The sequence below is a fragment of the Colius striatus genome, chromosome 3 (assembly GCF_028858725.1).
Source record: "Colius striatus isolate bColStr4 chromosome 3, bColStr4.1.hap1, whole genome shotgun sequence".
Classification (NCBI taxonomy): Eukaryota; Metazoa; Chordata; class Aves; order Coliiformes; family Coliidae; genus Colius; species Colius striatus.
This window is the reverse complement of record NC_084761.1, coordinates 22,093,540-22,115,699: the sequence shown is the minus strand read 5'-3', so window position 1 is coordinate 22,115,699 and position 22,160 is coordinate 22,093,540. Positions and strand designations below refer to the sequence as shown.

Here is a 22,160-nt window from a genome sequence, read left to right as displayed (position 1 = left end):
TTATCTGGTTGTGGCAGGTAGACTAAAACATCGGTATGTCTGTAAAAAGAGGTGGTCTTTTTCCATCAAAACAAAAGCAGTTTCTTCAAGTGTTTACTTTATTTGAAGGCTAAATCATTACTCCAGTTGTGTGAAAAATCTGACCTTCCCACTGCATGGTATAGTGCTCAATTACATTAAATTTAAGCCACTTCTTAAAAAGGGCCTTCAGAGAAAAAAAAAAACAAAACCTCCACATTTTGAGAGATATTAGAGCTTGGTTGTCTTTACCTTTTTTTATTAAGACTAATACTGCCTAATTTTCTGTCAAGGTTTTAGCAGCATGACTCATTGCCACTGAAGTGCAAGCTGAGGCTCTTTTGTGTTGGGAAGGCTGGGTCAAATGCTTAATTGAGTGCTTGAAGGAGAGGCATGTTTTCAATGCAAATTGGTTTTGTATTGTAAAACTACATCAGAAAGGGAGGTTTCAGCCTTTCTTTTCAAAGACAATAGTTATCAGTGGGGAGGTAAAAGAACAAAATTCCTTTGATAAACGTTATTACAAAAGAAAACTAAATATATGTTCACTTTAAAAATTAATTTTGATGTTTTAAAATGTTCTGTCAGTCCTTGGCAGCATGGTTACATACTGCATTTACGAACTGCAGATTGCTTTACAACCATACTGCTGGAGTCTTCGTGTCAGATTAGAACATGATAATGAATGCATTCTAGATGACCTCGATTTCATCATTTGCACCTTTGCTTTTACCCCTAGATGTTGACATATCGCTTCTCGTTTCTTTCAACAAAATGAAAAAATTGACTACTGATGGAAAATTGATAGCTCGAGCAGTTAAAGGTTCATCTGTTGTAGAGGTATTTAATATTTCGCTCTCTTCAATCTGCTGATGCTGCAGTAATAGTGATAGTGGTACTGAATAAGCAATCTTACAGAAAATGCTTGTTTGTTTCTTGTTACTTTTAGTTGGATTTAGAAGGAACTAGAATCAGAAGACGCCAGCCTCTGGGTGAGCGGCCAAAGGATGTGGATAGTCGTACAGTCTACGTGGTAAGGTTGTACTTGTGTATGCCTCGTGTCTGGCAGTTTCCAACTATGGAAACTCTTAAACTTTCTTGCTGTTAATTCTTTAAGAGCAGGAACTCCGCTGTGCATGTCCATGATGATCAAATTGTATACTATTATTTACTGTTTCAAGAACAACAGAAGCCAACATAAAGAAGCCACATAGTTTTACCAGAATTAGAAAGCAGATTTTCCTTGAGAGCATCATGGTATAAGGACAAGAAACACATAACATATATAAACTGATCAATTTACCTTTTTTCTCCATGTGATGGAGGTAAATGCATTGTAGGAGTACTGGACTTGTAACGCTCAGGCCCATAGAATAGTGTCAATGTAGTTCAAGTCAGTAAATACCTTTTTGTGTTCAAAATACATCCATGCATCAATATCTTGTCAACACAGGGAGGGACCAGGCAGGGAGTTGGCTGCTGTTGCTTGTGCAGTGTATGTAAGGGAAATAAATTAATCAAAGCAGAAGAGCACTGGCAGTGACCATGGTAAGAAAAGAGTTAATTTGGTACACTGATTTCTTGTACCATCTTAAATCATTTTAAATTCTGAGCGATGAGCTGCTTCACTTACTAGTAAGAAAAGATGAGCTTTCATTTAGCCATTTCTATTTGGGGAGCAACACTGGTACTAAGAAATACTTACAAGTGAAATTAATAGTAGTCAAAGCTTTATAATAATAACTTTTGTTAGTTTTATCAATGTTGCGGTTTAACCCTAGCCAGTAACTAAGCACCACACAGCCACTTGCTTACTGCAACCCCTGCAGTAGGATGGAAAGAAGAATCAGGACAAAAAAGTAGTGTGCCTGGCTTGGGAAACAACATTTTACTAACTAACATCAAATCAAGTACAATATAAAATATATTCTAATAATTGTAATTAAAAGGAAGATAACAAGAAAGTGAGAGAGAAATGAAACCCTGGCCAAAAAAACCAAAAAAAAACCCAACTGAGAAGTCATTCACTTAGGTGAATACTTAAGTATTACTAAACTCACTAATGTTCTGGAAATTTCTCTCAACACTGTACTCAAACGCAGAACACAGAACCATACTAGCTACTAGGGAGAAACTTCACTCTGTCCCAGCCTAGGACAATATACCAATATCTGGCTGTTTGCAAGACAGTCAGGGTTACTAAAGTATAATCTGTTTGCAAAATCTGTTACTGCGAATGCCTCTGGTTTTGTAACAGACAAACATAATTCTTTTGAAGGCAGAATCTACCTAAATAAGCTAGTCTTATTTTTAGGGGGCTTCAAAAAAATCCCCAAATAAATAAAAACCCTCCTAATAGCACACTGTCCTGTGGCCACCTTGATACTGAAATGATTCATTAATTTAAATAAAAATAGCATGTGCCGCTGGAAAAACATTTCAACTGATATTTCAGGTCTCGGAGTGAAACCACCTTTATGCATATTGTTGAGACACCTAAATGGAGCATAGAAAGAGATCTGATGATTGAACTGTCACTAAATAAAAGTCTTGTGCGAGTTTTTAATAGAATTGAACAGTCTGGGATTACTTTTGTTTCTGAAAAAAGCTTTTAGTGACTAAAGTCCATTTAGGTATTTACCTGTACCTGTTAGCAGATGAATTAGCAATTTTAATTGGGCCCAAAGCTTTCTGTGATGAAGATAATAAGTAATCATAAGTAAGATAGTAGTCATACCCAAAATGCCAACCGGTCCAGAGAAAGAAGCTGGATTGTGATGGTCGTTACCTTCTTCAACAAAAGCCCAGAAAAGGTTATTAGGTTTTTTAAGTACAATTTTTAAGTGCAATTGTAGTATTACCCTAATAAGAAACTGCATAGAACTTTGGGAATACCCTGTCTGTATTATTTTTTTTTAAAGATATTTTAAATTTAGTGAGCTACATAGTCTATACAGAGATTACATACATAGCTAAATGGTTTTTAATTTTAATGCTTTCTGTAAGACAATCAAAATAGTACACTAGTGTTTTGGTAAGTTACTGGATTCATAGAGATCTTATTTAGAGCATCTGTAGCAAGCCATTATCTTCTCTTCCAGCTACCAAAAGGGATTTGTTCTCCTTTTTAAAGACTAGAGTATGAGTGTCTGCATTTTATACTGCAATCACTAGAATGTTTAACCATGTTAAATGCACAGTATGTAACAATCGGGGGAGATCAGGAGTAGTGTTGGCAAGTTTTTGTTTCCTTCTGGAGTGGAAGAAGGATTTCTGTGTCACAGTAATGCAAAAGTTACAGTAAAAACCTCCTCTGTGAACGATTGTCTTCAACAGTAGTATGTTTTCTGAATTTATGCAGGCAGTCAAAACTTAATTTCTGAACTAAGAATTGAGACTTAAAGGTGTTTTTCTTTAAGGAATCATAACTTCATTACTTTATATTTTTAACAGTCTCATTTAATTTAGGGGAAATTTTCATAAAATTTCTCTGAAATAATCTTATGGTAGTGACCTGGGTTTTTCATATGCTATAATACTAATAACAGATTTCAAAGGGTAGGTTTTTTTGCCCTCATCCCATAATATTTTTAAAGCTTCTAGCAAGTGCTTTTCAACTTTATACCAAAGTATAATTAAATATTTTTCTCAGGCAGGCTAAACTAATGCAAAAATAGTTTTTTACCTGAACATGATAAATAGTGTTTTCCCACAAGGAAAACTTTTTAGTGAAGTAACTTGCCATAAAAGAAAATGAAGTCTTGCTGACTCTGGGCACGAGTTGGAGAGTAAGATTTTAAAGTGTCTGGTTGGGTCTATTTAGAAATTAATGGGATTTCTCTTTGATTGTCCAAGGGAAACGTTTAGCATCTGAGACATGATGTCTGCAAGCTGCTAAGATGTGTTGCTATATTAAGGATTTGATAGAAATAAAAATCGGACAGTTTTATTGTGCAAGAAGCTGGCTAAAATTTTCTGCTGCATCTGACCAACTAGGCCATGGCTGCTAACGACTGAACTTTAAAATGTCTGCCACCAGCAGAAATTTATCAGTTTGAGTAGTGACTTTATCTTTCTGTGATACCTGAATTACCAACATTTTTTTTTTTAAGAGAATCCTTGTGCTTTGTAGCAGATAGTTTGAGATAATGCAGAATTATATTTGCTCAAAAGTCTCAAATTTAAATACTTCATGTTGCAAAGATAGAGCTGCAGGTGATGTATTGCTGTCACGAGAGGAAGATCAACATCTAAGTTACATAGATAATGTATTTATGATAGGTATGTGAGTGACCAATGATTGAAAACCTGATCTCTGTTTTTACTACCTGAATACTATGACCTCTCAGCAAGAACACTTATTGAAATATTTTTTTCTTTGATGTTGTCACATCAAACTTAAAATATTTTACTATGACAACTTTTAAATTAGAAAATACAGTAAACCATCTAATACAATGATAATGCAGTAGTGAGACAATTTTGTTTCTGTCTTTCATTTTTTAGGAGCTGCTTCCCAAAAATGTCAATCACAGTTGGATTGAAAGGGTGTTTGGGAAGTGTGGTAATGTAGTTTACATCAGTATACCCAGGTATAAAAGTACTGGCGATCCAAAGGGATTTGCCTTTGTTGAATTTGAAACTAAGGAGCAAGCAGAGAAAGCTATTGAGGTGAGTAATGGTGCCTCTGTGTTAACTTTCTTCCTGATTGTCATTTTGTCACCTGGATGGTTGCTGGTTCACTTGTTGAGTCTTGTAGAAATTCCTAAAATATATCATTTAATAACTTAACTTAGGACTTATGCTTCTATCTCCTACTGTCAGACCTCAAATCAATTAAAATCAATTTAAAAGTGGAATTCTGTTAATAACTTGGAGACTTAGTAGAAACATAGTGGCAATAATTGTTTTGATAAATCTGGTTGGCTGCTCTTAACATCTTTTAGGGATGTGGAAATCTCTGTGTAACACTACAAAGGCTATTAAATTACATGAGCCAAGCATGGTCATACCTAATTTTCTATATCTAGATGTGGTTTGAAAGTTTAAAACCATTTCTCTCTGAATATCAGTGTTATCAAACTAATAATGTGAAATCATGGAAACTCTGGACTTAAAAAGCAGACTTCAACAACAACAAAAAGCCCACAAAAAACACACCACCACTGAAAATACTGAAAATAAAAGGTATACCTCTGGAGTCCTGAGGGACCACATCTTTCTTGAAAGAACACAGGACTGTTGCTTTTAACTTGGATGGAGATTCTTTTAAAATATATATATTTATTAATAGTTTAAAGGTTTCTGTTGTTTGGGGTTTTTTTTGTTTAAGTTTTTGAATAATCCACCAGAAGAAGCACCACGGAAAGCCGGGATTTTCCCCAAGACAGTAAAGAACAAGCCTATTCCTCCACTGGATACAAGTAACAGCAGTGTGGTAGGTAAGTGTTATTAGGTTATTGCGATAGAGAAACAAAATGGTTTGTAACTCAACTTCTGAAGAGGGAATTTTCAACTGCTGTGTTACTGCAGTCTAATCTCATGATTCTTAAAAACATTATAAAAATACTAATTCATGTGCACATGTTTGTTTGGCCAATGTAGGCTCAAGAATTAAGGTGTAAAACTAAAATATAGTTTATTTTTCTATTCCATTTCCTGCTTGATAAAAGAACTTATTTATTCCTCCCTTGCTAGCTACGAACATTAGTCGTTGTTAGGCTGGCAGAGCATTTTTCAGAGCGTACAATAAATCATTAAGCATTCAGCATTAGCAAAGGACAAAGCTGACACAGATTGTTTAAAAATATTTAATATTGAAGGGAAGTATACAGACAATAACAACATTGCACTTAAAAGTTAGTACTGTTCAGATGAATCTGTGTTCATTTGAAATACTTCAAAGCAAACATGTTATTCTCACTGCTAAAACTGTGTGAGAAAACCCTGAAAAAGGTGGATTTTACCTTTCTTCCTTTTTTGAATTCTTGTTATTCAAGCAGAACATTTCTAGTGATAGGAACTTTTTACAGCACGTTAACAGTTTCACTCACATAATTCATAATTACTCATAAAGACCCGGAGAATGTTGCTGAGCAATGTCTTGAATTCACAATTGAGTGTGTTTCCAATAAATAGCACTTACTACCACTTAGAAAGCAGCATCACAGGATTAAGTTGCAGCTTTGATCACTGAAACATTTTTCCTTTCTGATGATGCCACACAACTTCCCATACTTAAGGCATCTTCCCATCTTTTTCATAAGCACAATAATGAATGTTATATTCCTCACTATTATTTTTTCATTTGTTACGTCACTAACTGTTTGGACAAAAACAAAAATCAAAGGAAAAATTTGGTTTTTAAATTCACCTAAGATACTCTAGAGCTCTGTACTGCATCCTGCCTATGATGACTTTGTAGACAGTGTTTAAAATAATGGTGTTTTTTTTTCAGATTGCTTAACCTTTAATTTAGTGGTCATACAGATGTTCATTACATCAGTAGTGTGATAGATTCACTGGGCTGAATATCACCTTTTATTCTCAGAATGCAAGTCAGCAGTCTTTTTTTTAATTTTCTTGCCTTTGTTGTTTGGCCTGGAAGGAGGAAGGTGTGTGATCTCACAGACAAGTATGGTATGCCATAACAAGATACATATTGGCAAGGAGAAGCAAAGAAGTCTAGCTCCTTCCCTTTTACTCTGAAAGTACTTGAGGAATAGTGTAGTAAAGCTGTCCTTGTGACCCAGAGGTCTTTCTTGTGTGTGGCTGAGAGTCTTATATCTGTTCTCATTTCTTTTCTGCTTAGACTTTGACAGTCTAAGAACTTTGGATGATTTAGTTTGAGATGTCAGAGACAAGGTTTCATTTAACATCCCAGATTGTCACGATACACAGTATTGTGATTAGATCTGGTTTTAGTCATTGGTAGTTTTAAACATTTCTCTTTTTCATACAGAAGAGAAGAAGAAGAAGAAAAAAAAGAAATCAAAAATCAAAAAAGAGAGCAATGTGCAGGCAGCTGTAGACACAAAGGAATCAAACACAAACACTACAACAGAGCCAGTACCCAAGTCAAAAAGACGTAGGACTTCGTCAGAGTGTTCAGAAATGGAGGGAACGGAGACTCACAAGCAGCCCTCAAAGAGAGAGAAAAGAAAATGGGACAGAACAGAAAGCTCTGAGGTGCCTTGGGAAAGCAGGCCTGGGAAGAGAAAAAGAACCAGCTCCGGAGATTGTCAAACATCAACTCCAAAAGTCAAGAAAACTATTCAAAAGGAAGAAGTTAGTCCTGTAAAAGAGGAAACACCTGAAGCTCCAAAGAATTCCAATGGTAAAGTTGATTGCATGTCTTTTCAGTATTTTCAAGATTTGTATGAGAAAAAGGGTATTGCAAAAAAAAAAAAAAGCCTGCAACACAAAAATAAATGTAATTGTTGTGAACTTTAGGAGGCTAATGGGCTATTACTTGGATTAAAGATTGTGGTAAAAGGTGGTTCTCTGTCAGTAGTGGAGGCATAATAGGGTTAGTGTAGGAATATGTGGTGTTGCCTGCAGTTAAATTTAAACCTGGTAGTGAGTCATTCAAAGGCAATAAACTGCATTGAGAGTAAGAACTTTCAACACTGAAGCAGGTAAATCTAATCAGAAGTAAAAATAGTTCACAAATAAGTTAATAGAACTTCACTGAAGTATGGATTAAAGTGTCAGTCTAGGCAAATGGTTTGTTTGATGGTGTAAGATTTAAAATACTAAAGGAAAGCTGGTGATGACAGTTTTTTACATGAGATAAGAAAAAAGCAATAGCTAGGATGAAATCACATTTGTGTTTAGAGGACTAAAAAAAGGTAATGGACACGTATTAAAAAAAACGTTTTATTCAGATTTGAATACAAGAACCAGTGTTCTTTATTTTTTCTCTTTTGTAATTCTTAGACATTTCTGCAGAAGAGGATAAAGATAAAAAAGACACATCCCTTTCAAAATCTAAAAGGAAACACAAGAAAAAACACAAAGAAAGACACAAAATGGGTGAAGAAGTGATTCCACTCCGAGTACTCTCCAAGTAGGTTATGAAAGTGATCTGTGTAACTAGCTTGCAGTAACTGTTGGATGAAGGAACATGGGGGGGGGGGGGGGGGGTGGCACGCAATGCATGTTGAATTTTATTACTTATTACTTATGTGACACTTTTTTCCATGGCTCACTGATATACTGGGAGGTTTTTTTCTCTGCAGTAGTGGGTATGTGGAGAGGTTGGCTGGCACAGAATCAGTTTTGGGGCAGCACATTTAATCTTTTAACCGAGCCTTGGACATTTGTAACATTGATCTTTAATTTTAGAGCAGTTTGAAGTGTGCAGTTGAATCAAGTTAAAGGAAAGTTTATTTTAAGTTACAGCCATACATTTTTTCAAAATACTAATATAAATTTTTATGTTTAAATTCAGACTAGTTTTTTTGTATGTCTGACAGTCCATCACCATTGCTAAAGTGCAATTCCAATTTTTATACAACAGAGTTGCACATTAGCAACGGTATTAGCCTGTAGCTGAAAAGGTTCAAATACCAGAGTTAATACATGGACCAAGTCATGCAACTCCAGAAGTTCACGAGTTCACTCACAAATACTCATGCTTTAAACTGATGGGCTCTTAGGAGTCACCACAACTAAAACATGGAAGCACTTACTTTTTTAGGCAACCAGCAAGTACCTCCATGTTAAAGTAGAGGGGGTCCTTGCCATCTTTTCTATATGTATATATAAATATATACAGGAATGAAAAATTGTGCTTTAAGTGCAACACGGGAGTCAGATTTTGATATTGCTTTGGGCACATTTCAATATTCCCTAGTTAAAAAGAAGGGGTAAGTGCTATTTCAGTTCAGAGAAAAGGATTCACCATCACTAAAACATGGAAGCACTTACTATTCGAGCTCAAAGCAAGTACATCCACATTTAAGTTGTGGGGGTCCTTGAAGTGGAGAGAATAAAATTACATACACAATCCTGATAATATAGTAATCTGAAAGCATGCATATATTTCTGCAAATATTCTTTGACCTGTATTTTCAGAGAAATAAATTAATTCCAAGATCATTAGGATCCACCGCCACTGAAACATGGAAGCACTTACTTTTTTAGGCAGCAGGTACCTCCATGTTAAAGCGAAGGGAGTCCTTAAAGACTGCCTGAAAAAATTTTGAACATACAGATTGCTGAAAAAAAGATCTCCTTCAGGAACACTTTTAGTTCTTTTTGAAGAAACATTCCATCCATCTGCTTAGGCAAAAGTCTTCTGTTGTTTTCCCCGGATCTCACAGAAGCATAGACAAAAAAGGAAAAATATAAAATAAAAAATTTAAAAAAAAATGCCGCTGGATTTTCAGTATTGCGATCAGGATGCACCTCTACTAAAACATGGAAGCACTTACTTTTTTAAAATCACAGAAAGCACCTCCATGTTAAAGTAAAAGGGGTCCACACCAAAAAAAAAAAGTTAAAAACATTGCTGGTCTTCTTCCACCACATTTGGACAGTACTGCATCAAATACAGAGAAAAAGAGTTTTACATTTTAGTTTGCAAAGGAGGGGGTAAAGAAATTATTTAAAAAGAGTTTAAGCAGGGTATATACTTGCCAGTCTCGTTGCACATGGTCTCCTCTTCCTTGGAGTCAACGCCAAGTAACTCCTTGAGCTTGTATTTATTCTGTACCTTGCCAGGGCATGGTGTTGCCTTTTTATCTGGAAGAATCCTTACGTGGGTCTTTTGTTATTTTAATGTCTTTGCTCTGTTGAGAATGTATGATCCTGGGTGAGTCTGGATGCTTTTTTGAAGTATACAGTTGTCAATGTTAACAGCTAAAACCATTACCACAAGATATCCTCCTCTTTAAAAATCCTCCATCAGCTTGTTTGATAGCACAGATTAGGGTAACAATGAGTCGTTCTCACAGTGGCACTACAGGCATTGTGTTTCTGTAGAGCAAAGCCCTCGCTGTTTGCAGAAACATCTCCATGTTAAATGTATGTAAATATATAAATTGCTTCCATGTGGTGGTATTTTTTAACCAAAATGCATTTGAATAGTGAGGAATGTTCTTATCTCGGTAGGTTTTTGATGAGTTTAACCAGTTGTTGATTTTCCAACAGTGATTTTTTTCCTAGAAAATAAATGACTTAATATAGTGTAGGTTCACTGAACTAATTCAGTGGATTCAGAGTTCACTGTCTCTGAATTAACTCTGAATTTTATGTCTATGTTCTGTGCAGTTCTAGTAGAAAACACTTTACCATGCTGTTCTGTATGCTTTCTGAATATGTACAAGAAATTTGGGAGTTTCAACTTGCTTGGAATATTAAAAGCAAAAGCAAATTAATGAAAATGCCAATATTGACATGATTTTCCCTAAGCACGGGGAGAGTGATCTGTACCACTCACTAGGTTCTGCTTCTTTGTAAACAGTAAACTAATTGTAAACCAATTTGTCTTAAATTATCATTGAATTTCTAAACATTTATTTTCTTGTTGTCCTATGCCTGTGTTGTCACTTACAGGATGGAATGGATGGATTTGAAGCAAGAATATTTGGCCCTTCAAAAAGCCAGTATGGCCTCCTTAAAGAAAACAATGTCTCAAATCAAACCTGAGCCTGTGGGAGAGATGGAAACGGAATCTTGTGCACAGAAGAAGCCTCAATCTGAAAATGACAAATGTAATCCTGTTTACAATGGGTTTTGTCTTGTTTTATTCCTCATTCTATACACAAGCAAAAGTGTTTTAAGAGACCAATTCTCCAGAAACAATGCAAAAAATTAATTTTCTATATAGCCGAAGCTTTCTCTGAGTGCCAATTATTATTAAAAGCAACTTCCCTCTCACTTCAGTAGACTGAACAAGCAATTTCAGCATATTCCAGTAGCATTTTTTTTAATATTAAGTGTCTTTTGATAGGCAATTATAAACATCTCAGAGAGGTAAAAAGGGAGAATAATCTGTTTCGTTATGTAACTTGGACCTGATTTGCTCTGACTTAACTGTATATACTTGCAGCGATTTACAAAGTGATTTTTAAGGCATACAAATAATGGCTTGTAGAATTTTTACCACCTATATGGTTCAAAGTTGCTTTATAATTATATGATCTTAGTTAAATTTCTGTATTTTTCAGAAATAGAATTGCTATTTTTCCTCTGGATGCTCTGTACTTCACAGGGTTCAATACTGACATTTCGATGCCTGTTTGCTTACTTTTATTCAGTCTACAACAGAGAGTTCACCTTTTAACTGCGAACAACAAAATAAAATATTCTTCTAAGGAGATGTTGTAGACTGTGAAAACTTCTTCGAAATTTTTTCTCAGAGCTATTTTCCTTTATTCTAAATTCACATTGTCTTTGCCTTGTGAAAGGTTTTGATGCTAGATTAAAAAAAATACATAATCCACAATAGCACTATTTTTGATGCACCTTGTTTTATTTCTTGTGTACATCACATTGTTTACCTGCTTTCACAGCATCTTTAGTTTGTCAAACTAATAATTCTTAAATTTCATTCCTTTTTCCTCCTGAGCAGCCACCAGTGAAGACTACGCCCCTCCTGCCAAGGTTAACACAATGGGACCCCAGTTTGTGAGTGGAGTAATTGTGAAGATCATTAGCACTGAGCCCCTGCCGGGCAGGAAGCAGATCAAGGTAATGCCTTTGTAACCTCAGGGTAGCAGTTAGCCTTTCCTCTTACACTGCCCCCCACATCTTTGAATATGGAATACCATTTAAACAAGTCTTACCCTTTTTTTTCTTTATTTATTTAGCCAGTAGCTCTGTACAAATTCTTCTCTAGTACCTGTTAATGGCAGACTCTACAATGGCAAAATAGAGTAAAGAATATGCTTCAAAGCAGAACTTATTCCTTAGAGTTCTGCAAGCAATGTCAAGTTTATAATGAAAAAAATGACTAAAATAAATAATGCTATAAAGGATGAATACTTGTTTCCAGTTTAAAAAGAGAAGCTGAAGACAAGTGTGTGCAGTGTTGCATATGCATCGTTATTGCACAGTACAGATCAAGAAATCTGTGACAGTATATTTGGGGCTTTTACTGTTATCAGGAATTTGGGACCGAGAAAATGCTCTCTGCCTGAGAAAATAATTGTTTTTTGTGGTTTCCTGTAGGCAATTCACAATTGCTAAAACTCCAGTTGAGTGACAGTGACAGCAGCAGATCTTGCCCAGGAATTTATTAATGTATTTTGGTTTTTTCTTTATGGCAAGTGCTCTTTTTTGTCAATTAAATTAAATACCAAACCAACAACAACAACAAAAACCCGAACAGAAAAAAGACACAAACATTTTTAGGATAAGTGAAATTTTCTTTCACGCCATGATAAGAAATTTACCAATATTAAACAGACTGTTTTCTTTTAAGGAGAATAGTGGATTTAATCTGCATCTTTTCAAAAGTATTAGAAACTTTCCAAAGGAAATAACAGGCTTTTTCCAGATACTTCATTTTTCCATGAACGTGACAGAAGACATGTTCTTTCACAAATTGCACTTTTGGATGAATAACAACTGGAAAGAATTTGAACAACTTTAACATGTATTGGGATAAATATACCACTTAGGTCAATGAGAGAATGGTTCAAAATGTGAGTTTTGAGATGACTTCTCAAACTAGCTAAATTTAAAAGTAGCCCATTAGAAGCCACTGACTGCTGGCAAGTGTGTGAAGTTTAATGTATGCATAAATCTAAGTAAGATGAGAGATCCAGACCCCTCTCACTCAAAACAAACTGATGATAGAGTTTGGACTTAATCAGTCTTATCGGCCAAAGTGTATTTGTCTGAGTGCTGCAGATGCTGAGAGAATGTAGCAGTTGTCACCCTGAGGTCTGAGGGGATGGCCAATTTGACTGCAGGATACTGTGTTAAGCTTGTGTCACAACTTCACTTAACTGTGGGCAGGAAGTAAAATTACTGTTCCTGCCATAGCTGAAGACAAACTTAGTTTGGTATTTCCCGATATACTTTTGGTTTAGTTTTACAGAAGCATTTCAGGGAAAACTAATGCTTTACAAAAATAAAAGGGAGGCAAAATAGAATTGTGGTGGCCTTTGCAGTTATTGTCTTTGGTTCCCATAATAAGTAGATAGGCAATTAAGTCACAAACTGTTTGCAAATAAATGCAGCAAGGTTTAAGGGGATACATGTACTTTCAGGATACAACTGTAGCTGCAAGAAGCAGTAATCTGTAGGGTGCGCAGGCCCTTTTTTGGGTCAGCAAGGCAAGATTTAATCAATGTACTCAATGCTTAGTGGATTTTTCTGGCTACACTAGTGGCTTTTGTGAAAGGTGGAACTCTTGGACAAAAGCTGTCCTGGCCTGTGTTTCTGGACTGTCACAGCTGCAGTCAATGCTGCCACAAAGCAATCCATCTAGGTTTTTTTTCTTGGATAAACTTCCACAATTGATGTGTGTTTCTGATTGTGTGGCAAGCCTGATTACTTCCATGCACTTGAAAGTTCTTTTCAGAGTAGTTTTAATATTATTCTATTTAGAATATTTTCATATTCTGTTCAATATTCTTTTTAACTTCACTACTTTCATATTTTTCTATTGATGTACTTCTCAAAGGTCATACCATTTGCCAACTCCGGTAAACTATTTGGGTTGCTGTGGTTTTCCATGTAAGCATGATTTTTGGATACTGGAAATAAGAGTGGAAAGAAGCTTTGGTTGGCTCTCCAACTATCTCAACAGTATAGTGACTTAATTTTTGTTCTGACACTGTCCTTGGTAGTGGGGGATTAAAAACAGCCTGTAAGTCTTGAATAAAGAGGCACCTTTCTTGAGCTGCCTGCTGTGAACCAAATCGACTAGGAATGTGTGGTCTTAGTTAATTTCCCTAACAGCAGGTATTACAAGTCGAGTACTTCATCTGAAAGGCCATGTGTGACTCTTCTTCCTTCAGCTATTTGTGAAAATTTTCTGACAGAAGTCACTTCACAAAGATAGGAAGAGTTGGTTTACTACTACTCATTTCTTAAATAATCAGCCATTAATAAGTTTACTTTCATATATTTCATGCATATAACAAAAAGATATTTTTCTGCTGGAGTGACAAATATTATTAGAGTACACTGATAACAGTTTTTGAATAACTGCTTTAAATTGGTCTTGAAGGGCAGAATGAGAGATAAATAAATGTTGTAGACTCATAAATCAGAATTCAGTTATAACCTTTTTAGGAAAAACTTTGGTTATTACCTTCTACTTCATGACATTTTTGAAAATGTCAGTGACCTACAAGTCCAATGGTCAAGAAGTCACTCCTTTTAATTTTTTTTTTTTCAGTCTGATTTATAGTCTGTCTTCTCTCACATGCTTTGATAGGATGCTTTGGCAGTGCTGGCTGATGTTGCTTATGTTGACATGCTGGAGGGAGACACAGAATGTCATGTCCGTTTTAAAACTCCTGAAGATGCCCAGATTGTCATGAGATCACACAAAGAAATACAGATCAAAAACAACTGGAAATATGAAGTTCTCACTGGTAAGGCTTTTGTGTTTTTTTTAATGGTAGTACAGAAGAAGACTTCAGTACTATTAAAAGAGTTGTATCTCTTGGTAGCTTTATGGATATTTTTAGATATCTTGATTGGGGAAAATACTGCATTCTTGTGTGTTTGTTGAGGGATTGTTTTGGGCTTTTTTTTTCTGAGAGTCTTCTCACTTTGGTATTATAGTGAAATTGGTAAAATGCTGTGGGTTTTTATGCCACTGTTACGGTTTTTGTGCCACAGAGCAAAATAATGATTTAGCTTGCATTTATTGACATAATTCTGGTTTTTAGAGATGGGTCGATTTACATCGCTTTTAAGGGCAATAGATTGTAGAACATAATTCACGTTTCAGCTTTATGAATACACCATTCTAATGGTCCAAAATTTAAGTGAAGATTTTCTTGAAAATACTAAACTTATGTGTGAAAAAAACAGGCCAAGGATCTAACTGCATGGATACACTTGGAGTGATTTTAGCACTTGCCTTCTAATTCAATTTCTCTTAAAAAAAAGAAAGATTAATCCCTTAAGCTAGAGTAATGCCTTTTTAAAATTGTATTTATGCTATTTTTTTTTGTTTACTTTGGAACTTTATTCTAATAGGAGGAACTTGCTTTCTGAAATAACTGCTGTTACACACTTGTATTTTGTATTAGATTGGACTAATCTGCCAAGTGTAGAAAAACTTCCTTATAGAAGGGAGAGTTAGGAAAAGTGGAAAAATCTCCCAAATGTTGTTACTGTAGTCATAAAAGTTCATAATTCTAGACAATGTCAGGAGTGCAGAGGGAAGAGCTATAATGTAAGTGTTCACCTTCATAATATCCAAGTTAATTCAAGTTTGAGACTAACTGAACACTACTAATGTCATTTGGAGATAGATTTGTCTCTTGACTATTCTGTGTCTTCCAAAGATCCAGAAACAACTTGAAATAGGGTGTTTTGTGTACTCTGTCTTTTTATATCCTTATATAAAAGTGTAGCAGTAGAGTGTAGATTAGGAGTAAGTAGCACATTGTAGGAGAGTTCCATTCATAGTCATAAGATTATTTTTTTTTTAAACTGGCTCATTGAAATGAGAATGCAAAGGGTTCCGAAGAATGCTGAAGTGACTCACAGTAAGGATTTCAGCTTTTCTTGGTGGCAGAAGGTGAATAAAGAGAATAAGAATAAGGAAAGAATCTTTAATGCTCCCTACTGAAAGGACTAAAGCTTTCCCAGTATTATTTGCTTTTTAGCACTTGACTTTGACTAAATGGTTTCAGCTGACAAGATATTAAACATCTATGGTAATGCTTAGTGTTATTGCAATTGAATGTATGAATAATGCTGTTAAAATGTATGCAAAATTGGTTCTGGGAATTCTTAATTCCATAGCTTTGTGGGAATCTTTTTCCAAGATCACTGGAAAACTTCCCTGCAACTGAAGATTTCCCATCAGACCATACAACGTTAAACCACAAAATTCCCGTCATTACAGATACAGCACAAACCGGAGGAAACGGTGGCAAACTGCTTCTTACTGAAAAACAGCTGATGAAAAAGGCTGCAAAATTGCTTTCTCTCATATTCCTTCCATGTTAAAGTGTGCCTAACTGCCTATTCCCCAGGATTTGCTTTCAGCACTGGTTTTGATGAAACAAAATATTTTCAGCCATTTTTAGAGTAGGTTTTTTTTTCCTGTTTAGTAGTTGTTAGTCAGGAAGTAAATATATCAGTAAATCAAAGGACTTCCTAGTACTATGGTGAAACTTTAGCTAAAACTGAGCTCCTTCTGCTAATTACATGTAGAGAGTGGTATTTGCATGTTTTCTCAGTTCTTGTTATGTTTGTAAGACTCCTTACTCAGAAAAGCTTCAGATGCCTTGGCAATCCAGTCCTAAAGTTAATAAAATGCCTCCAGTTAGTTCCTTTCTGACTCCTACAGAGACTTCAGTGTTAGCTTCAAGCTTCTTTAGACAGTTTTTGTTGATTTTGTGTATCAGTCAGATGTTGCAATGCTGTGTGACTTGGCTGACTGTGAAAATTAAGATTGATGAAGAGATACCTGTTAGGGTTCCCTAACAGGTATTATCATTTGTGTTTACCTCAGAAAAGAGTCATCCTCATCATACTCCATCTACTTGTACCGAATGTTTCTACATGTGCTGTAATGTTAATTTGTTTTTCAAGGTGATCATGAACAACGTTACTGGCAGAAGATTTTAGTGGACAGACAAGCTAAACTGAACCAGCCTCGAGAAAAGAAACGGGGTACCGAGAAGGTAATCTGAAAGTCTATGCTTTTCCTTGGTCAGCTGTGGTTGAAACTGACTGTTTCTGTGTAGGTCTACATTTTTGGATACTTTAATATTTGGCTCTGTATTTAATCCAGTTAAATCACTTTCTACTGTCTTTGCAGTAGGGTTTTAGAGCCGCAAAAAAGAAAATGTGTGGCTGTCCCGGACCAGTTGCCAAATGCAAGGCTTGTCTTTATGGAGACAATCGGAGAAAGTCCAGGACTAAAGGCACAAGGCTAATTTGTAAACTGGATTTCCTTTAAAACCCTGTCTGGATGAGCTCATTAAAAAGTTAAGTAGTCTTGACTCGTATGATAAGAGTCTAGTGCTTTAGTCTTTTCTCTAGTATGATTTAAAAAATGATTTCTTCAGAATTAATTTTTTTCTCGATTTACACAGTTTTTTTAGTGTGCAGTTCTGTGCTGTTAACACTGTGTTCCTAGTGTAGACAAGAATCTGTGCACCAGCGTGTCTGTTTCCTCATTGAGAGAAATCTGAATGCTGCAGTGAGCAACCATAGCTGTGTAGCTTGTAGACCAAAACTGCCCCACAAAGGGTGATATTTCCTTCCAGCCTTGACCTTGGTGCGCCTGTTAGGCCACAGCGTTGAGGGAGTGTTGCAATGAACTTGCAGACTGCAGTCTCCACTCTTGCCTCAGAAGATCCTAGGCGTAAGGAGTTCTTTATTAAGCCAGTCAGATCCTTTACCCGACAGGGAGAAACCAAAGAGTATTTCACATTTTATTGCTAGGTTTGCTTCACACACATTGCAGATAAGGTTTCTGAGTTGGCCTTAAGTTGAATCTTTATGCTTTCGCTTGCAAAACTTCAAAATCATCTGACTAATTATTTGCTGGTGACTTCGGAGACTTTTTGTTTTCCAGATGCTCTGATGATGCATGCAATAGTAAACATTTCCTAGTTGCTCCGTATGTAATTGAAAAGAAATATTACATTGACCTAAGGAAACAGCAGCTGTGCAGGTCAAAGCTTGTCTTGTGTAAGACATGTTTTACATGGATGATCTTCTTAGTCTAAATGTTCTTTCAGAAACCTGTAGACAAACAAATCCATCTCAAGAAAGCCATGCACAAAGTTTAATTTAGTTTTCTTCAAAACATGGAAGTATCATTAGCTCTGGCCATTATTCATTTTAATATATGAACTAAGAGGATATGGAAACTGCACATCTTTGGGGCCTTTTACTGAGTGCTGCCAGGTTGATTTTTTTGTTTGTTTGTTTGTTTTGTTAGTGGTTTATTTAAAATGTACTTTTACTTTTTTGAACAAAAGCTGCAGTGGGACCTTTGGCTTCAGTTTGGGCTGTAGGTGCTTTGCTCTCAAACTTCTGTTCTTAGTCTTTTGAAGATTGGTATTTGTTGACCAAACTGGTGTAAATTGGCCAGTAATGTACCTCATCTGGGCTTGCAAATATAAACTGTCTCAGTTCTGACTAACAATAGCAGCAGTGAGGGTGCAAACTCCTGCTCTCCCTGTTCCCCCTTACCCAGCACCTTGTAACACTGAGAGGTGTTAACTTCAAAGCTTAGTGAATACTATTTAAATGCTAATACTGTCAAGCAAAACATCAAGAAAAGAATGTCTGTCTGTAGTCAATAACTCTTAACCTTTTCCTTACTTTTTGACAGTTTGTATTCCAGAAATGTAGACTGATAATAAGCAAAAAAATTTTTCTTTCTCTGTTCATTAATATTCATTTAAATATTTTATTTGAAAATTCTTCCAAAGTACTCACCAGTTGGCTTCTTGAAGATTACAATAAAAGGAAGGAAAAACAGTACTATAATAATTCATAATTAAACATATACAGCTGAATATGGCTTTAGTGTATCTTTCTTGTAAAGATCTATGCCGTTAAAAGGTTTTAAATCCCTTACGAGATCTCTCTTTGAAGAGGAGCATTTGCCCATTAACTGTTTTACACTTAGAATAAAGGTGACATCTTATACTTTATTTCAATTAGAGTTTAAAAGTGACATTCCTATAAGCTGTACAGTTGCAGTGGTGTCAGTGTAAGTATTTGTAGTAAAAATGAAGATATGTGTTGTTTCATGAAATGCATCACATGACAGGCAGTACACAGTAACAGAGCACAAAGTGTAACCTCAGGCAGTCAGAGATGAACTTTTTCCATATGTTCCAAAAAGTACAGGCTTACTTTGCTTTCTTGCAGTGGGTCCTGGGGCATACCAGGATGAGGGTTAATTATCACTTCAGCAGAAGGTTTCTAGTGTAATGCTTCCCCCTACCTTCAAAACGCACCTCCCAAAAGTAGAAATTTTACTTTCTCTGCCATGGTTCTTAAAATAAAGTCAATGTCCAAAAGAGGCAACATGTGCCAAGATTCCCCAAAACTTGGGAGTATGGCCTAGCCATCCTTTGGAGTTACAAAAGTTTTCAGTGTCAAGCTTTTTCCCCCAGGCCTGGTCCTTCATTGTCACCTCTGTGCTCCCCTCTGCTGCTCTTCCAGATCCTGATGCTCTTTAGTCAGTTGTTCAACTGCATGATAAAAAACTTTCAACAATCTTGATGTTTTAGTGTTAGAGATTAAAAACCCTTTTGATGGAACTGTTTCTCTAGGGCAGTTGTTGTAGACTTAAAGCAATTAATCAGTCTGTACTTTCAACTGTGTAGACTGATGGCAGTCTTCTGTTCACAGAGTCAAGCTTAAGTGCCTGCAAGCTATCCAGGAGGTGCTGCTGAACCTTGTTTACAACTCCTGCACCCCTTTTACCCAGAAGAAGAATAGGATGTTTAAGAGGGTGGGAGTGTTGGTAGAAGTGAAAGGCATTTGGTGAGGAAGTGAGAATTGGTTATTTGCAAAGGGTGGAATAATTTACAGACTATATGAGAAAGAAGGATAGTGGGAATGTCTGAGCACTGCCCAAGTAATTCTCTTCTGATTATGTCTGTGCCCTTGCAAGAGTGACTAGTTCCCTGTCACTGTGCAAGTGGGGAGAGGGTCTTCTCCAGAGCAGAAAAAAGCCCCTTTCCCTGGTTCTCTGAAGTTGGTGGCCAATGGCTGGATACCTGTTTGGGGTCATGAATAGTGGTGTGCTTAGAATTAGGTGCTGATACTGATTAGCTGAAAAGGGGTATCCTTGAGGGCTCTTGCAGTTCCTGAGGTGCTGATTATAGAAATGCTCTCCCATAAGAACTGTGCAGTTGACATCTTGTGATTCTCTGTCACCTATGTGAAATAATGACTCACTGTAGTCCCTGCTTCTTTCTAGGGTTTAACTGTTTGAACCCAGTTTTCCATATACCAGGGAGTGAAAGTAACTCTTAGTTACATCTTTAGATCAATTTTATTTCTGGAGAATAGTTGAGAAAGTCATCTACCAGAACTTAGTGTGATGCTGCTGAGAATACGTTAAGGATCACAGTCAAGTTTAGGGGCACAGGAGAGAGTACCAATAAAACTGTGGTAGTGTAATTATGTTGTGGCACAACTAAAGATGGGTTGGTGCAACTTTAGTACGGAGTGTAATTCCTGAGTGCCAAAATCAGTGCAGCACTGTGCTCTGCACTTGGTGCTATGTACAAGATGCAGTGCCTGAAGGACCTAGCTGTGACCACAGGCATATAGATTACATCATCAGGCATTTGATTTATATGAGAAACTTTTAAAATCTAACAAAGCCTTCACTGGACTGTCTGCTGAGCAAGTGCCCCTTCACCTCAGCACCAGCTTTTATGTTTCACCAGTCACTGTGAGTAAGTCGGTGTAGATTTATGCTGCTGCCTTACAGGTGGGCATAGATTCACAGGAGGTTCCTGCAGTCTCACTTTGTCTTCAGATTAGGCAACCTGTCTTGCTCCTGGTGTTTAGTTTTGAGTCTTTTTTCATCTTACTCATGTTCTGAATAAGGAATGTCATCTTTTTTAATATCATATTATTTATTTGTAATTAGATTTACTTCTTCTTGTCATCTTATTTCATCTTATTCTGTTACCTCATGGTCTCCTGTGTATGTTTAAAAATCTTCATGGGGCATCATAGTAACAAAGCTTACACCTGTGCTTTTGGGTATTAGCATGACTTCACTGCAGCACTGTGGTTAAATCTGTGAAAGTTCTTGTACGGATACAGGCTTTGGTGGTGTTCTCAGGGTTTTGCTTTCTGCCTGAAGACACAGTATAGTAGTTGAAAATTAGTAGGTTAGTTATATTCCACAAGAGCATTTCTCATTTCTGACCCAGTACCCCAGTGATTTAGGCAGTCTCCCTAAAATGCAACTGAAAATGAACAAATCCTTGGTCAGACAAGGTTCTGAGTTGTGGATTCCTAGCATCAATATACGTCCAAACTGCACTGTGATTTCTTTAGATAAAGGCTGCGCAGGGCTGTGCTGTGTATTGGGCCATTTTCCCACCCTGAGCGATGGCTCTATCTGGATTTAGGTAGTTCTGTTTCTTCACTGAGTGCAGAAAATGACACAATATTCCTAAGGCACTTTTTATGGTCCGGCCTTGTTTTTCCTACAGCAGTAACTGCATGAATCCAATAAAAGGGGAGGGGTTTTTAACTCACTATATGAGCCTGGGATTGGGGATTTTTTAAAGTTGTCATTTTGTTCTCTTCAGCCATGCTAGAAGGAGAAAGGGGTAGAATGAAAGTTACTGCACTGTCCAGAGATTGTTGAGATGCCGTCCTATTTTAGATGGTTCTAAGGCAATGCTGAAAGAAGTTATATCAGGGTTGGGTTTTTTGGTCAGATGCACAGGTGAGCTCAGCTGTCCAAAGATTAGCATTTTCTTACAAAGTCTGGTAAATCAGTGAATAATATATTGTAAGATAAAATCATAACTATAATGTTTCTCTCATATTTTCTACTCTATTTTCCTGTTTGCAGTTGATAGCTAAAGCTGAAAGAATGAGACTTGAAAAGACTCAACAAACGAGTAAACACATTCGCTTCACTGAAGATAACTAACCAAGACTGATGATGGATTTTGAAAGCAAACTACATCTTTAAAAACAAAACACCGGTGAAGATGAACCCCACAAACACCACTGCTTACAGCAACTAAACCGTTTTTAAGAAGGCATCAAATCCCGGTCCCTTTGATTCATAATTCTGCACACTGAAGTATGAAGATTGTTCCAAATCTCACTTTTAAATAGGCTGAATGTTTACTGCTTCTGAGCCTTTAGGTAAAGCTTTCTGAATAAAAATGTATGAAGAGATCTTGCTTTAGTTTTGGTTTGGGGGGGAGTTGGGGGTTTTTTTTGTATGTTGAAGTTTTATACACTAGGTGATGAAATAAAAT

At 36.3% G+C, this 22,160-nt stretch overlaps 1 protein-coding gene across 2 annotated transcripts in view; it reads left to right on the top strand.

Moving 5' to 3' along the window:
• LARP7 (La ribonucleoprotein 7, transcriptional regulator) overlaps nucleotides 1-22,160 on the top strand; it is a 27,585-nt gene extending 5,425 nt beyond the window's left edge. The window contains exons 3-14 of one of the 2 annotated variants that reach the window (XR_009818398.1): nucleotides 758-858; nucleotides 968-1,051; nucleotides 4,525-4,689; nucleotides 5,351-5,459; nucleotides 6,980-7,354; nucleotides 7,957-8,086; nucleotides 10,579-10,736; nucleotides 11,597-11,715; nucleotides 14,417-14,576; nucleotides 16,759-16,850; nucleotides 16,988-17,156; nucleotides 21,743-21,830. Coding sequence is in view for 1 of the 2 variants with exons in the window: in XM_061992212.1 (XP_061848196.1) it covers nucleotides 758-858; nucleotides 968-1,051; nucleotides 4,525-4,689; nucleotides 5,351-5,459; nucleotides 6,980-7,354; nucleotides 7,957-8,086; nucleotides 10,579-10,736; nucleotides 11,597-11,715; nucleotides 14,417-14,576; nucleotides 16,759-16,850; nucleotides 21,743-21,823 (1,574 nt within the window). In the remaining variant the exon portion in view is untranslated. Of the gene's footprint in view, nucleotides 1-757; nucleotides 859-967; nucleotides 1,052-4,524; nucleotides 4,690-5,350; nucleotides 5,460-6,979; nucleotides 7,355-7,956; nucleotides 8,087-10,578; nucleotides 10,737-11,596; nucleotides 11,716-14,416; nucleotides 14,577-16,758; nucleotides 16,851-16,987; nucleotides 17,157-21,742 lie in introns of both variants that reach the window. The other variant, XM_061992212.1, reaches the window with a different exon arrangement.